We start from the raw sequence: 16,947 nt of genomic DNA, 5'->3' as shown, positions 1-16,947 counted from the left end.
ATCACTGTTGTACCGATTTTACTATTGTGTGATGAATTGTGGGCGCCAAACAGCGAGGATGAGAGCTGGGATATTCAGTGGATGCCGATAAGCGCGGGAAGCAGTGTAAGAGAATCCGTTCAGCTAATCTTCAGCAGTCGATGGCTGGCTTCCGGCACGATGCACGCTCCTGTGATTCACCCAGCCACGCCTGTCCCCTTCACCAGCTCTCAGCCGTCACAGATATCGGCACTGTCTCATTCCTTCATTCCTCTTTCGTGTTCCATACGTCTCAACAAGAAGGAGAACGCTCAGCAGGTATGTGGATCGAATCAAGATGCATGATGACTTGCTGAAAAGGTATGCCTCCGAATTTTTTTTTTCACTCTCCATATCAGTTGAGGTATTACATACCGTGCATCTACTCGATCCACGTTTTCGCTTCACTCAAGCAAATTGCTACCCTCTGCTGCTAGAGGGCTCCCAGTACGTGTGAGTGACTCTCAGAAAGCTGAAAACATGAATTCGAAGAGTTCGTCCACCCTCTCCTTCAGCTTGACATACCAGACCACACACGAGCGCTGCGATATCTTTGACAATCCGAGGTCTTAGGTTCACTGTAATCGATCTTTCTCCATTTACTCGCGACTTGGCCCCATCCTCTTTTCATCTTTTTCCGGAACTTAAAGAACACCTTCGAGAAAGCACTTTGATAGTGTTGAAGCGGTGCAAGCAGAGGTGAGGTTATCGCTCTGACGACAAAGTCAGACTTTCTGCAGTGACGGTACCAACAAACTGGTCTCTCGTTAGGAGAAGGCGGTTCGTCGCCAGGGTAACTATATTGAGAAATAAATGTGTAGACATGACATGTTAATAAAGTTTATTTAATTTCAAAAGCCTTCAAAGCATTCACATAAAAAATTCGTAGACATTACTTTCGGCACGCCGTCGTGTATTAACATAAGACAAGCAACTCTTACTATCTGTATTCTGTACCAACAGTAAACCATCACTGTCTTGTTAAGTGCCGACTGTATATCCGCCAAGTAAGTTAACATATTAATTAAGCAGAAAATGGGCTACTTTGAAAAAGGTTGCTGCAGCCTCGGCTATATTGATCCTGTATTGGTAGCTTAATATGTAGGGGATTACAAAGAAAATAGATGCACACATCAGAATGTCACAGGATTCTTTACAATGTAGTATTACTTCTCATGCAGCTTTACAATTAATATTGCTCCGTTCATGTAGCTAGCAAAAATTTTCAATTTTTGAATGTAAGTACACCAGTAAACCCCCATCCTCTAAAGAACAGAATTCCCTTATGTAACGCACCTTCAACGTGTGATTATTTCAAGAGTTATGTCTTAAATATCTGACTTTAAGCACGTAAGCGATAAAAAGTCTAGGATAGGTTTGAAATTATAAGAGTTTGTTGGAAGCCGCTAAGTGCTCGCATTACGAAATAGTGGATGGGTATAGTCTGTGTAATTTGTGATCCGTTTCAAGCAAACAAGAAGGGCGAATTGCACGCTTGAGGGCGAAGAGAGATTTACTGTCGTCAACAGTATAAGTACCTTCAGTGAATGGAACTACTTAGTTCATTTCCAAACAAGAACAACAGTGCACGCACTTGCCATTCGCACTGCTGCGCAGGTATATTCAGAGCAACACACATACGAAGATAAAAGGAGGTAAGAAAGAAAAACGACATGAAATTACTCAGTAACGAAAAACCGGAGACCCCAGGCCCCTTATACCAAAATGCAGTAAGACCGCGATAATCTAGCACTCGATAATGCGGTAGATCCGATAGAAATTTTCCCACATTTTTAGTTTGGAGCTGATGGGACTGACCTGTTATGGCGGTGTTCGCCAAATTCAACTCTAGCGGCCGAGGAGTCCAGCGCAAAGGACTTATAAAGAATAGAGTCACTGCCTTATTATGTGGGAATGCTTCAGGTGATCATAAACTGCCGTTGTTTGTGACTGGAAAATATCAAAAGCCTAGACCCCTGAAAGTTGTGACAAATATGCCTGTTATGTACGGTGCACAGATTAATGCCTGGATGAAAGTCGAGTCGTTCAAAGACTGGTTCTTTTACCATTTCGTTCCAGATATGAAAGAAAATTTGGGAAAAATAAGCCACTTATGAATTCTAACGCGGTTCTCATCCTTGACAATTTCAGAGCTCACCATCCAGAATCAGAGCTTGCGTTAGATAATATTTTCCGCACATTCTTTCTGCCAATTTTACATCAGTATTTAAACTCATGGACCAACGGCCCATACATAATTTCAAGTGCAGGTACAGATGAATGTTTGAGCAAAAGCTGCTAAGCTTTGCGTAGGACCTGGAGAAAAATATGCCCTACACTGGACGAAGTAGCAGAGATGGAAAGCGATGCAAATGGTAAATCCTGTACCGGCTAATGAATTGAGTGCGTTTTTAGCAGCAGAAGTTGACGAATGGATCGATACAGTCAGAAATTTAGCTGTTGAAGAGGAGTTGACTGACGATATGATATTGCGAAGAGTTTTCAACCCACACGAGGTACCAAAAACGGAGGTTGACGAAGAAGACACGTCCACAACTCACATCTCTTAAGCTGAGGCTCCTTTGTAAAATTCTCTTAGAGTAGTCAACAATACAACGCTTCAGAAGTTTTGAATTTGCACATCATAACACTAACTTTGGATTCCGTAGAAATGTTGGAACGCGTGAGGCAATACTAACCTTACGACTTACCTTAGAAGAAAGATTAAGAAAAGGCAAACCTATGTTTCTAGCATTGTAGACTTAGAGAAAGCTTTTGACAATGTTAACTGGAATACTCTCTTCCACATTCTAAAGGTGGCAAGGGTAAAATACAGGGAGCGAAAGGCTATTTACAATTTGTACAGGAACCAGATGGCAGTTATAAGAGTCGAGGGGCATGAAAGGGAAGCAGTGGTTGGGAAAGGAGTGAGACAGGGTTGTAGCCTATCCCCGATGTTATTCAATCTGTATATTGAGCAAGCAGTAAAGGAAACAAAAGAAAAATTCGGAGTAGGTATTAAAATTCATGGAGAAGTAGTAAAAACTTTGAGGTTCGCCGATGACATTGTAATTCTGTCAGAGACAGCAAAGGACTTGGAAGAACAGTTGAATGGAATGGACAGTGTCTTGAAAGGAGGATATAAGATGAACATCAACAAAAGTAAAACAAGGATAATGGAATGTAGTCGAATTAAGTCGGGTGATACTGAGGGAATTAGATTAGGAAATGAGACACTTAAAGTAGTAAAGGAGTTTTGCTATTTAGGGAGTAAAATAACTGATGATGGTCGAAGTAGAGAGGATATAAAATGTAGACTGGCAATGGCAAGGAAAGCGTTTCTGAAGAAGAGAAATTTGTTAACATCGAGTATAGATTTAAGTGTCAGGAAGTCGTTTCTGAAAGTATTTGTATGGAGTGTAGCCATGTATGGAAGTGAAACATGGACGATAACTAGTATGGACAAGAAGAGAATAGAAGCTTTCGAAATGTGGTGCTACAGAAGAATGCTGAAGATAAGGTGGGTAGATCACGTAACTAATGAGGAGGTATTGAATAGGATTGGGGAGAAGAGAAGTTTGTGGCACAACTTGACTAGAAGAAGGGATCGGTTGGTAGGACATGTTTTGAGGCATCAAGGGATCACAAATTTAGCATTGGAGGGCAGCGTGGTGGGTAAAAATCGTAGAGGGAGACCAAGAGATGAATACACTAAGCAGATTCAGAAGGATGTAGGTTGCAGTAGGTACTGGGAAATGAAGAAGCTTGCACAGGACAGAGTAGCATGGAGAGCTGCATCAAACCAGTCTCAGAACTGAAGACCACAACAACAAACAACAACACTAACTTTTATTATACAAAAAAAGAGCTCAAACCAAAAACAAGTTAACGTTTCTGCCATGTTCCAGAAGGTTTAGAAGAAGAATTCAATTAAACTTCCAGTGGTAGATACTAAACGGACGTATTACACGCCCTTGACAACGTCAGATATCTGCACTAAGTCCTTGGTAGCATTTTTTTCAATTAGCTTGTTCTTGATCTTTTCAAAGCAGTGGTGCTTAGTTTATTTCATAACAGACGTACAAGAAATCATTAACTATACTGAACTTTTCTAATACTTTCAGCAGCCGGCCGTTGTGGCCGAGCGGTTCTAAGCGCTTCAGTCTGGAACCGCGCGACCGCTACGGTCGCAGGTTCGAATCCTGCCTCGGGCACGGATGTGTGTAATGTCCTTAGGTTAGTTAGGTTTAAGTAGCTCTAAGTTCTAGGGGACTGATGACCTCAGATGTTAAGGCCCATAGTGCTCCGAGCCATTTGAACCATTTAACACTTTGACCCTTAAACTGTTTAAATAGGGAAGTACCGTATTAGACTTTAGTTTTGTGTTTACATCAGATTAATACACACTTCAGTTTTTTATACTGTAGTCCTGTTATGCTTGATAAATAACAGTTAGTGTAACTTCCTGGCAGATTAAACCTGTGTGCCGGACCCAGACTCGAACTCGGTATCTTTGTCTTTTTTGGGCAAGTGTTCTATCATTGAGATATCAAAGGATAAGTGTTTATATACATTGTTCTTCGCAGATGGTCAGGTAGTGGTGGTCAGTGGAGAGGATGATATGTTTTATGCCAAGAAAATCAGTAGAAGAATATGATAAGTAGGAACTGAAATTAAATTTTCGACAGACTGAATACCTGTGCCCTGGAGTATGTGTAGGAAACATTTAAAAAGTGTCGGGCAGCGTGTTACGTCCTCTCACATGCATTTCGTGAAGTGTCCATGACGGGAAGATACGAAAATTCGGGCTTATACGGAAGGTAATCATCTGTCATAGGCCTGTGTAACTACTCCGGTGCTTCGCGCAAGGCATCACCGTGAATGTGCCTCACCGTATACCCCGAATCTCATTGTCGCCACAGCTGTCGGAGTCGGGCCCGGTTTTGGTCCTGAATTAATGGGCGACTGTAAAGTGAACGCAGGTCCTTATGCAAACATCTTCGATAACATCAGTTCCCCACATTGTTCTAACAGACTGGAAAAGGAAGGTTAGAGTTTAACGTCCAGTCGATGAGAGAGACGGTTAACAAGCTCGGAATGAGAAAGAATAGTGGAAGTAATCAGTCGTGTCCTTTAAAAAGATACCACCCTGGCATTTGCCTAAAGCATTTAGGGAAACCACGGAAAATATAAACATGTGTGGCCAGGTGCGGTATGGAACAGCCTGTAGCAGAACAGCTCTCGAACTAACTATAAAGTAAAATCGAGATCGTTTCTATAGCAGTTTAATGAGCTATTTATTGTGATGGATCTGTTTAGGTTAGATTGCAATTTTAGACCATCTTCGAAAGTTACATAAGCTTTTTATTTTATTATAATGTTGTTTAATCATATTTTCGGATATAAAAATTTGGCACTTAAACGTCCATATGTTACCACTTGTCATTGCCACTCTGTTTTGTATTACAACGTGGGGCGTAGGTTTAGGACTCGTAAGCTATAAGCTGTTTTGTGGTCCGCTTTCGGTTGTTAATGGTCCTTTCTTGTAATTTGTGTAATTTGACGTTTTGTCGTCAGATTTGGCAGATTAACAGTTGCGGCAGCTGACCAAAGATGCCATATGGTTACAGTTGCTGTGGTGTGTTGAAGTTTATCATTTCGGGCTGTATGTGTGGCCAACTGTCGCCACTATCCATCTGTCACTTCTGACGATAAAACCTCATATCATAAAAACTACAAAAAAAGGGCCATTAGCAACAGGAGTAAACCACAGAAGAGCTTATAGAGTAGGAGTCGTAAACCTACGCCACGTTGTATACGATACGGAGAGACATCGACCACTGATGATATATAGACTAAGTATGTAATCTGTGTATCCGAAAATATGATTAACCAACATTATAATAAAATGAAAAAGTTATGTAACTTTCGCAGATGATCTGAAGATGGCAAGCTAGACGAAATGTAGACATTATAAAACTAGCATAGCAGCAATCTGGATTTTGTTACAGAAAGTCTCTAACAGATATTCTATACGCTGCGGGTCCTTTGGATCGTAAACGTTTAAAGTATTATATGAATTAATTGTGAAATTGCTATTGCAGCGTGCAGAACGTAATAAAAGAATGACCGTTTTGAAACAACACTGAACTGCATAATAATTGAATATCCTGAGCTATTGCCCCTACTTGCGTGTCGAAAATTACAATTATTCCAGTGCAGCGACACACGTTTGCTTCAAAAAATTAAGTATAGAATGCAAACAAGCTAATATCTGAACTTGTTATGTCCCTGACTTTTACAATTACGTAACCACACACCAAGATACAAAAACTGAATAGAATTATCTGCTCCAAAAGATTGCTGCATACAAAAAAACATACAAAAACAAAGCGAACCACTTTTGTAAAACACTTCTGATAAAAATAATTTAAATGAGCGAAGTTCTTTGCAACGTTGATTCACAACTCCCATTTACTTACAATGCAGCAACGGCACACAAATGGAATGAAAGCAGCACTAAGACGAAAAGAACAGAAACACATTCATTTTTATATTCGTGTCAGCACAATCACACTGCATTACGCTCGCAGTCATAGAACACTGATCAAAAATGATTTGAACAAAGCCATATACATAAATGTAGTGTAGTGGCAGAAAATACAGTGGTCAAAATAAATGTTGCATATTGCTAAAACTTTAATATGGCACATTTTGATCCAGAAATAAGTTATAATATCAATACAATGGTTTTGTAGCGGAAACAGTCAATATTCTTCATTGACGGGACAGTATGTGCAGTCTGTGAAAACCATATCACTTGTGCTGTTCGACCATACGAGAGTTGTATTGCCTCAGGATGGTTCGGACAACAGTAATGTACGCCGATCAGAGGCTCCGAATAGCCACTCTAATGGAGCATGGAGTGAGACAGGTCGAGGCCCCAGCTTACGCCGTTGTGAGTCACAGCGTTGCCTCCAGAATGTGAAATAAGTTTCTGGCGACAGGATAAGCTGAGGATGGCACAGAAGTGGCCGCAGAAGAAAAGCAAAGGCTGTGCAGGAACGGTATCTGCGTATAACAGTAAACATGAGCCATCAGCACAGTACTACACGTCTACGGTGGCAGTTCCAAACAGCTACGGCAGTGCAGGTGTCAACGCTAACGATAGGAAATAGGCACCATGAACAGGGATTAAGAGCCGGAAGACCTCTCAAGGCTCCTCTCCTAAATCGGGTTCGGAGAGGCACTCGTGTCGCACGGGCACGAAACCATTCTTTGTGGACTGGGCAGCATTGGGACACAACGCTCTTTTCTGATTAGATCCGTATAAGTCACCATCCTCACAATAATGATATCCTTGTTTGGAGGCAACGAGGACAACTTTTACACCTTAACTGTATCGCAAACCGTTACTCTTATCAAGGCAGTTCAGTCACATTTTGGAGTGAAATCGTGTATGGCCGCAGGACACCCTTTTCGCCAATACGCGGGAGGATGACTGTTGTGAAGTACCCCGGACGACACCCACGCACGCATTGTGGCTCCATTTGGTGAACATATTGTAGCGGGATTCACACTGATGGGCGACAAAGCACGCCATCATCGTCACAATCTGGTGAGTACGTCCCTAGTGGAGCATAGAATCAGATGGATGAAATGGCCTCAATTTTCTCCAAACTGCACTGGGAATGCAGGGGCCATGCTAAAACGAGCGGTTTGCAATCGTCCTGTTGCACCAGAGACCTTACGGGGCATCACTCTAAGAAAGCAGTGAGCATGATTAATGACAAACCTATGGAAGATTTTAAGAAAGCTTAAAGAATGTTGAGGGGTGGTGTTTACAACGAGCCTAATGCTAACTCTAAAATTCAACGTTCTTCCTAATGAGTTCGTATTCGTGTTTGAAAGTAGTTTTCCTAAAAACTGAGTTAAATGTAATAATTTCAAGTCGTTGATGAAACATTGGATCATTAAAGGTATCAATCTCACTTTACCAAGAAAAAAATACATGTACAAGGTAGCCATAACAAGTAACGACCCAGAAATACTTTTCTATTAAAAACAGTGCTATAACATAGTAAGGAAAGTTGTAAAAAAAATCCAGGAGTATGCACAGCTTGTCTGAAATTGACAGATCAGATAATAACAGCAAATCAGTATGGAATATTATTGAAAGAGAGTCAGGGAGAGAAGGCACAGAAAGTGTCATTATTTCTGGTGAAGAGAAAGGGATTATTTTAAAAGAGTTCTTGTGTAGCAGGTATCTTTAATTATTACTTTTTAAAAATACATGAGAAAACTGGTCCAAATAATTCAGAGGAGAAAGAAAAACAGAGCACTGAAGAACCAGTGCAGAGGACATTTAGTGAATAAAAATTGAGCACATATCATCATTTGAAATAACGCTAGTCATCATGAGTCTAAAAAGTAAAAGCTCGTGTGGGGTGGATAATATCTCCAACAATACACTAAAAAGTTGTAGACCTGTAATACGTAATTTTCTTAATCACTTCTGGCTGTTTTCCCGGCAGAATTGAAATATGCCATTCTTAGGCCTGTGTATGGAAAGGATGGCTGCACAGATGTCAGTAACTACCGCCCGGTGTCACTTCTTACATACTTCTCGAAAATTTTTGAGACGGTAAGTTACTGCATGTGAAGCAATGGGACACTTAGCCAATCACAGTTTGGATTTCAAAAGGGCCATTCTAATGACTCAGGTAGGCCTACTTATACATTTACTTAGCACATAACAAAATCTTGAAATGGTAAGGTATCACGTATAGGATCTCCTGCGACTTACCAAAGGCATTTGATTGTGTCAGTCATAATATTCTATTAGAGAAGTTAAAATTTTATGGAGTACGTAGTTCAGATAATGCCTGGTTTTCTTTAATAAATTGAATGTAGAAAGTTACCCTAGGTTGTTCGAGTAGTTGAAGACGGACGCCACGTCATCTGCATTGAAATTATAGTGGGTGTAGCAGAGGGTTCGATCATTAGTCTGTTACTGTTCTAGCTTTATGTTAATGATCTGCCATTTTATTTGAATCAGTAAGCATAGTTAGTCCTGTTTGCAGATGATACAAGCATTGTTGTGAAACCCACCAAAGAAGCAGCAACAGAGAAAACAGTAAATGATTTTTTAAATTAAAGTTACTGAACAATTTTGCACAAGCGGGCTCGCGTTAAACTTTGAAAAAAAGGAATTCATTCAGTTTTCAATTGTCAAAAAATATACCACCTCTTACTAACGTAGTACGCCAACAAAACGTTATAAAACAGGGTAGAAAACTGTAATTTCTTAGGTGTGCATATTGATGAAAACTTATATTGGAGAAACCAAATAGTAGACTTCCGAAAACGGTTAGATGTAGCTACTTTTGTCATAAGAATAATTGCTATGATATAATAAGTTAACATGTTTTGCATATTTTCATTCACTGATATTCTGGAATAATATTCTGGTGTAAATCTTCACTTAAGCAAAAGTATTCATTGCGCAAAAGAAAGTAATCAGAATTGTGTGCGGAGCTCACACATACACATTTAGCATGTATCTCTTTAAGCAGCTGGTAACATTAACCACAAACTCGGAGTACATTTATTCACTTAAGAATTTTTATCAACAACCCATTCAAGTTTGAAAGTAACCGAGATATTTTTAAGTGCAACAATAGAAGGACAAATGATGTGTGTTACCCATTAATGAGCCTGAATTTGACACAGAAAGGGGTGAAATTTATACCTATAAAACTCGTTGCCAATCTTCCCATGGACATAAAGTATGTGATAAATAGTTTCGGTGTTTCAAAATATAGATTAAAAATGTTTCTTCTTAACAACTCCTTCCATACCATAGAGAAACTCTTGATTAGAGATAAGTGGTTATTAAAAAACTGTAAATAGCCAGCTATAAGTGTCCTACGTTCCGCTGACATGTTCGTGAATTTGATCGATGGAACAAGGAACTAACTCTTCATAAAATTTCCTAGGTTTGTTCATCAGCAGCTGCAGTTACGGTGATACATTTTATCCAACTCTTGGGTTCTCCTAAAGTTCGTTGACAGTTGGCAATTTCGGATCTGCATCGATAAAGAATTCGAACTGTTCCCAGAAACGAGTCCAGTGCTCTGTGTCACTAGAAAATGACTCTAATGTAATTGGTGGCAGGACCGCCACAAGCCACGACTGTGCAGAAGCCCCAAAAATCGTCGTGTTGGCCGTGATGTCTGAAAGTGTGCCTTCAGTACTCTATTTTGCCGTCAGGATCGCCTGCTTCACAGAGTTTGTATAGTTTTCACACGCTAAGACTTCGGATTTGTATTCCTGGATGGTACTAGCTAAAGTTCCCTACAATCGACTGCGAACCTATTCTATCTCAGTATTTAGCGTGAAATCGTCAAACGAATTTATTTGGTTAATGAGGCGTTTGACGTTGAATCGCTGCGTTCGTAGTTCACGTTTCAAGAAAGAGAGTTTGTTACTTCAGTATTTTTTACGTTTCATCTTAACAAGGAAGGTGTTGGATAGTACAATGTTTTTGCTCACGTTTAGTCGTAGTTGTAGCTTCGCTAACAGGTAGCAGCACTTGACAAGCGTAAACGGCAAACTTTCTCGCTCGAGGTCAGCTATGTGCTTGTTACGTGATCAAATTATTCTTCTACCTTCTACTCAAATATTACTCAAGCAGCTAGTACACGTGCAATAAGCTGATACGTTACAGTAGCTGAAGATTGTAATGCGTAGATGACATACCTGAGAGTGTGCGTTGTATGTTACGCGTGAATAAATTCCGCCGTTTAGTCGTTAGAAATCGGTATGTGAGTTCCTTCGAAGTATCGTAGACATCCCACGGATTCCCAAAGTTTCCGTCTGTGTCGAATTTTACCAGCTTTCGGTCCCCGAAAATGTGTGGTAAACGAAGTGCTTTTAACTACAAGTAACATACAAGTTTATTTACACGGAACTTCTTTATCACAGAAGTTACAAAACATCTTCCATTACAAAAGCAGAGATATTATACAATTCAGAGACGTCACTTAACAGTTCCCCACACATGTTGTCGTATTTACATGTTGTATGGCTTTCTTTTAAGCGACTTACATTGTGTTTAAAATACAACAACGTGTGTGTGTGTGTGTGTGTGTGTGTGTGTGTGTGTCACTAAAACGTGAGAAAATATCCGAGGAACGCTGTCAGGCAGTTATCACATACCCATTGCTTATTCAGTAGTTTCAAACATGACAATAGGTTACTGATTGATGGCGTGGAAACGGTTGGAATTTCAAATAAAAACGTTAAAGTACACGGCGATAGCTGCAAGGTTAACACTGATTACAAATGCTTTATGGACTGGTTCTTCGCACTTAACCATTAATTTGTAACAGATATTAACCACTCTTCAAAGTAATTCAGCCTGTGTTTCACAGATCGATTGAGGTGGCGTAATGGTTTATTTATTTATTTAGCATATGGCATCTGCAGAGTAAAATTGCACACAAACTATTAATTAATATAATAAACGAATTACTAATATATTATTAAATGATTGATTGCAAACAACAACATGCGAAAGATTAGGGAGACAGCCGCTGCAGCTATTATAAGTCCACATCTAAACACGTCACCCACTGAACAGGACGTGGAGTAGCATTCATGATATCCCTCCATTCTCCTTCAAACCTCCTCGCAGGACATTCGAAGATCAGGTGTTTGTTCTTCTGCACCACAGTCGCATCGTGGGTCATCAGTGAGTTTCCATTTGTGGAGGATGGCCTTACACCTGCCGTGGTTAGTCCTCACACGATTAAGTCTGCACCAAGTTCTTCTGGGCATTTTCATTCCTTCCAGCGGTATCGAAGGATCACAATAAGTGATGAGAGGATGGTGATTATTCAGCGACCAGTATTGCCTCCATTCCCTTGTTATGTCGTACCTTTCTGGGAATTTGAGGACTTCGTCTTCCCATATAGGTTTCCTGGATTTTAGGCGGGTAGTTGGTAGATGGTCGAATATTTTTCGGAGGAATTCCGAATGCGAGACCAGTGTGCTAACTATGACGCTAATTTTTTTTTATCCGAAAAATATTGGCGTAATGGTTAGCACACTCGACTCGCATTCGGAATTCCTCCAAAAAGAAATCTGAGAGTAGTTCTATTTGATCATTCGAGGGGGGGGGGGGGGGGAAGGTTGCACTTATGGGAAGAAATTTGTATTTCTTGGAGAAGTTGTTCGGGAATATCGGCAGTTGAACGTAACGTAGATCTTTATTTTTGTTTCAGGAGACAAGCGATACGAAAAACGCAGGGCAGCAGGCTGAAGTGGGCGTGGCGGTGGTTGCCCCGACGTCGGGAGAGGTGACAGAAACCACGACAGTGGTGGTGACCGTGGCCGCACCTACACCTCCACCGAGCAGCCCAGAAGAGTCTCCGGTGACGGAAGTGTCCCTGACGCAGCAGGCAGCAGTGGAGGAGACGGCTGGAGCCGAAGGTAGTGGCACCCCCGCAGAAGTAGCCGACGACTCGAGGACCCCTGTCTCTGCAGCGGGACCGGCCGACCGGGAGCAGCAGCGGGCGGAGGCTGTCGCCCCGCTGGCCGAGGGGGAAGACATGGCCGTGGATGACGCTGAGTCGGTGGGGGCTGACGCTTCTAGGCAGGGTGGAGCTCAAGATGAGCCACCGACTGAAAACACCTCTGAAGACCATCCCAGCAGTGATGCGGCGGTGTCAGCCGAAGGGACAGAACGACCTGCACCTTCAGAAGCAGTGGAACTTACAGAAGAACAAGTCACAGAACTTTCGGAAAAGGAAGTGGGGAATCGCGACACTGTGCAGTTGACGACTACAGCAGAAGTCGAGGCTGCTTCCACGCCAGAGTCGCCCTCGAATACAATGGTGTCCGAGGATGCTCCAGCGGCAAATACGCCACAAGTGTTAACGCTGACCATCCGCGAATACAAGGAACCCACCGCAACCTCAACTGACGCAACAGAAGTCTCGCAAGAGACGAAGCGTGACGTGGAGGACGAAATAGGGCAAAACCGACCAGTGACAGCTGTAGAAATGGGAAACCCGACCGTAGAAGTGGAGGTAAAGGTGGAGACCGCGACTGCTCCCGAACAAGCGGATGCGACTGTGAGCGATGTTCCACCGACGGAGACGGACGCAAAGGAGCCGTTAGTGGACGGTGCCGAGGAAGATGGCGTACTGGAATCCCCCAAATCGGCGCTAGCGAGCTTTCGGGAAGACTATCTGACCCAACATTACAAGGGCGATTTACCGGTCCTCCAGATAACGGAGTCGGATTTGGCGGACGAGAAGGAGTCTGAAGTGTCGAAGCTCTCGAATGCTCTGCCGGTGCTGCACATCAGTGAAGAGGACCTGAGGGACAAACCGCAGGCTGAAGAGGCGAGCGAGGCAGAGCAGGCGGCGAACGGGCCTAGCCCGGCGGTTAGGGGGGAGAGGGAGAGGGAGAGGGCGTCCCCCTCCCCCAGGAGGAGCCTGGACGGCGGCGGCCGCAGGGAGTCGCCGCAGCCGCCGCCGCGGCAGTCCTCGGCGCAGGAGCTCAACAGCAAGATCTACTTCCGCGTGCTGCCGCCGCTGGCCGCGGGCGGCGGCCCCCCGCAGCTCAAGACGTTCGCGCCGCCCGGCAGCCCCCCGGGCCGCGGGCCCAAGCCGCAGCCGCCGCTCCGCAACGGCGTCGCCGCCCCCGCGCCCGCCTCCGCCTCGGGGGAGGCGTCGCCCCCGCGCACCAAGTCGCCGCTGCCCACGCCGCGCCGCCGCCACCAGCCGGTCCCGCGCGACGCCTAGGCGGGAGGCGGAGGCGCCGGGCCTCACACACTACAAACTCGCCCAATTCCGTGCTACACCAAAACCGCTCAGGCACTCTGCCGCTGCAAACTCACCTTCCCCATGTAAGCCTCTCTTTTCGATCACCTCTGTCGAGAACACAGGGGGATGTGTGGAACGTCCTCTTAACTAACAGAAGCGACGGTCAACTGTGAGATTAAACACAAGTAAATTATTTACATCTACAGGTGTTGACAGTGCGTTATGTTACCGACGTGCAACACTAGTAACGCCAATACTGCTACCGATATTTCGACCACGTGCCTTTCAATCATCTGCCGAGTAAAGAGCGATTCACACGGAACGGAACAGAAGCGACATTACCCTCATATTGCGGCGTCCTCACACTAGGCTGCACGTCACATCGCGTACCGAACGGTGAAAGCGAGTTTATGACACACCATACCAGACAGGAAAAGTCGAAACGCCTTACCGGAGTTAAGTCGCTAGCAGTGTTAAAGTACATTAAAGGCTAAAGCAAAATTTATGATAAATGTGCTTGACAAAGTGTGAATGTTAAACTGCAGACAGTGGAACAATAGGAAAAATGTCGTCCAAACATTTCGAGTCATCTGTATTTATTTGCTAGGAAAGTAAGCGCATATAAGTACATCAGACAATATTTAGAAGGCAATACGTATAGCCTTTTTACCTTATCGATTTCGTTTTGTTTCCCTTCTAATCACCAAATAACGCCAAAGCAAGCAACTATAATTCGCTCCTTCACCAGAGCCTTTTCGCTGTTATTGAAAAATTATTGAAAGAAACTTGTTTCATCAATTTATTTATTATTTGGGAAAAGGGTGGACGTCTTCTTTGCCCAGGTATTCTAGAACCTAAATCATTTGCCGCTTCAGGTATCTGGTCTTTTTGTGCACATTCCTAGGACAAATATCCGTGTCGTCATAGAAGTTTTGCAGTGTATCACGGAAACAGAGAAAACAATAAAATAAAGACGAAGAAGACACAAAATCTCAATATTCACAGATATAATATGAGCGATGCAGAGAGAACAATTTAAGTTCCGGCGATGGCAGACGAAGACACCATCCGTCATGGACGCCAACGTCAAAACTGTCTTTGCGAGAAATCTTTGACGTGCTGGTACGTACCGTTCACTGCCTGACTGACTGCCGCCATTTGAAATGTATTGTTGACGTTTCGACGTTCCGTTCCGTCAAGTATGAATAGACAGTGAGTGCGGCAGCATATCTGTCCTTGAGCACGAGAGCCTTGAAAAGAAATTTAAGAATTTAGAAGTTAAAGAAACAATGGTTTTCTTTGAGTTTTTCTTAAAAAATAAAAGTGGATTTACTCGATGTTTACGTAAATTGAAACTGATACAAGCCTCTGGTGTTTGGCGTTGTTGCTGATGATTGTGGTTCACGATTTGGGACTTTCAGGGAGTAGGAACGGTTGAGAAAATGAGATATCTTCATTTTCAGAAACAAGTGAGGCCTGGGTGATGACTGTTTTTTTGGGTGGTCAGCGACCGCTATGGGAAAGATGCGTGGCGATCTCGAACCAGTCTGGGGAGAGGGATGGCGAACAGTGGAGAGAAGAAACATTGCTTTTTTTCGGGGGGGGGGGGGGGGGGGGAGGGAATAGGATTAGTGGACACCCGCAAAAATTGCAGACGAGAGAAAACATCCTGGAAAAATGGGATTCGTTACATCAAACCTTCGGTGGAACAGTCATCTAATTCCGTTTCGAATTCAGAATCTTCAATTGTTCCGAATAAACGACTTTTCATGTATGTCTCGTTGAATGTTTTATTAGTGGAGTCACCGTCTGTATTCTCTCTGTGGCATACTCATTTGTTGCGCTCGTAATTTTTTGAAGAAGGTAACCTGCAAAAAAAAAAGAAAAGGTTTGAAAATATTGGAGTCCCGTTGTTATCCAAGAACTTTGCGGAAAGGTGAATCCCATTTTTTGAACAGAGTTCGAAAAATTCACGAGATCAGTATAAACCTCCCATTTACATGCAAGAAACTGCACGTAACTTTCTTCTTCATCGCTAATTTCAAATTCACTGGCACGCACTTAATTGCACAGAGGAGGAAATTCTTCTTAATCCCTCTCGTCAGTAAACTCCCCTTTATTCTCAGTATCCCCCAAAAGCCACTTCGCGGCACCTACTAGCAAAGAGGGCGCGATTTCTTGCATACGTCCTAATACACAGGCTATCGTTGTGGAGAACAGAGCAACTTCACTCTCTGATGCGGGCAGTTCGTGACGCAAGTTGTTGCCCGGACTCTACGAGATCAGTATAATGATAAAAACCTCCCATTTACATGCAAGAAACTGCACATAATCGTAACTTTATTCTTCAGCGCCAAACAAAAAAGGAAGCAACGCTCGTCGACTGTGCAGAAGATTCAGATCTGGCCACACATTCCGTCGGGATCGTTTCTGGCTCCGTTCAGGTCCATAATGAGCCATTGTAGACGGCTCCCTTCCGCTCAGCATTAAGATCGCCTCTGTTTTTGTGTGTTTTATGCGCCGTGATCATGAGGCTACTAGTTCAATTTTTTTCTGTTCACCGTAGGTGGAATGACACTCCTTCTCGGAGAGAAAATCCTATTGCATTGACAAAGTAAACTAGTGTTATCTCACTGTTCTGCTAACAAGAGAAATTTTTAATTTAGTGAGCTGTGTGATATGTTTGTTGGTAGGTCCGGCAGTCCAATGTATTCTCGGCATGTGTCATCAACAAGCAAGTACAGATGCACCTATAGCGGTTTCGTTCTGAGTTAAGCAATCCAATGTGCCAGTGTAGGAAAGCGTGTACTAATCAGTCTGTGTTTGACTAACATGTTAAGTCCTGTAACTCTAGACAATTTCCTGTTTGACCGTACCATATACGTCAACAGCGGTTGGTAACAAGTTAACATTTCTATTTGTAATCAGCTTCGCCGTCAGTTTCTATTACGTTAATCACAGTACCTGTAGATGGCCAAAGTTATTTTTTTCCCTGATTGATGCGCGGTTTCTGGGAAGTGTTATTAGTTTCTGTCTTTATCTTATTCACCTAATACTTTTTTTGCTTCCTCCTTGTAAGATGGCGTCCTCTGCA

The 16,947-nt window shown here is 42.9% G+C and overlaps 1 protein-coding gene across 1 annotated transcript in view; it reads left to right on the top strand.

Moving 5' to 3' along the window:
• Positions 1-13,832, top strand: part of LOC126088450 (ras-associated and pleckstrin homology domains-containing protein 1-like) — a 350,087-nt gene extending 336,255 nt beyond the window's left edge. Inside the window, exon 4 of the mRNA XM_049906592.1 lies at positions 12,306-13,832. Coding sequence (XP_049762549.1) covers positions 12,306-13,832 — 1,527 coding nt within the window. The remainder of the gene's footprint in view (positions 1-12,305) is intronic.
• Positions 13,833-16,947: the final 3,115 nt, after the last annotated feature.

The sequence above is a fragment of the Schistocerca cancellata genome, chromosome 6 (genome assembly GCF_023864275.1).
Source record: "Schistocerca cancellata isolate TAMUIC-IGC-003103 chromosome 6, iqSchCanc2.1, whole genome shotgun sequence".
NCBI lineage: Eukaryota > Metazoa > Arthropoda > Insecta > Orthoptera > Acrididae > Schistocerca > Schistocerca cancellata.
Note: the sequence above shows the minus strand (reverse complement) of the source record. Positions and strands in the feature narration are given on the sequence as shown.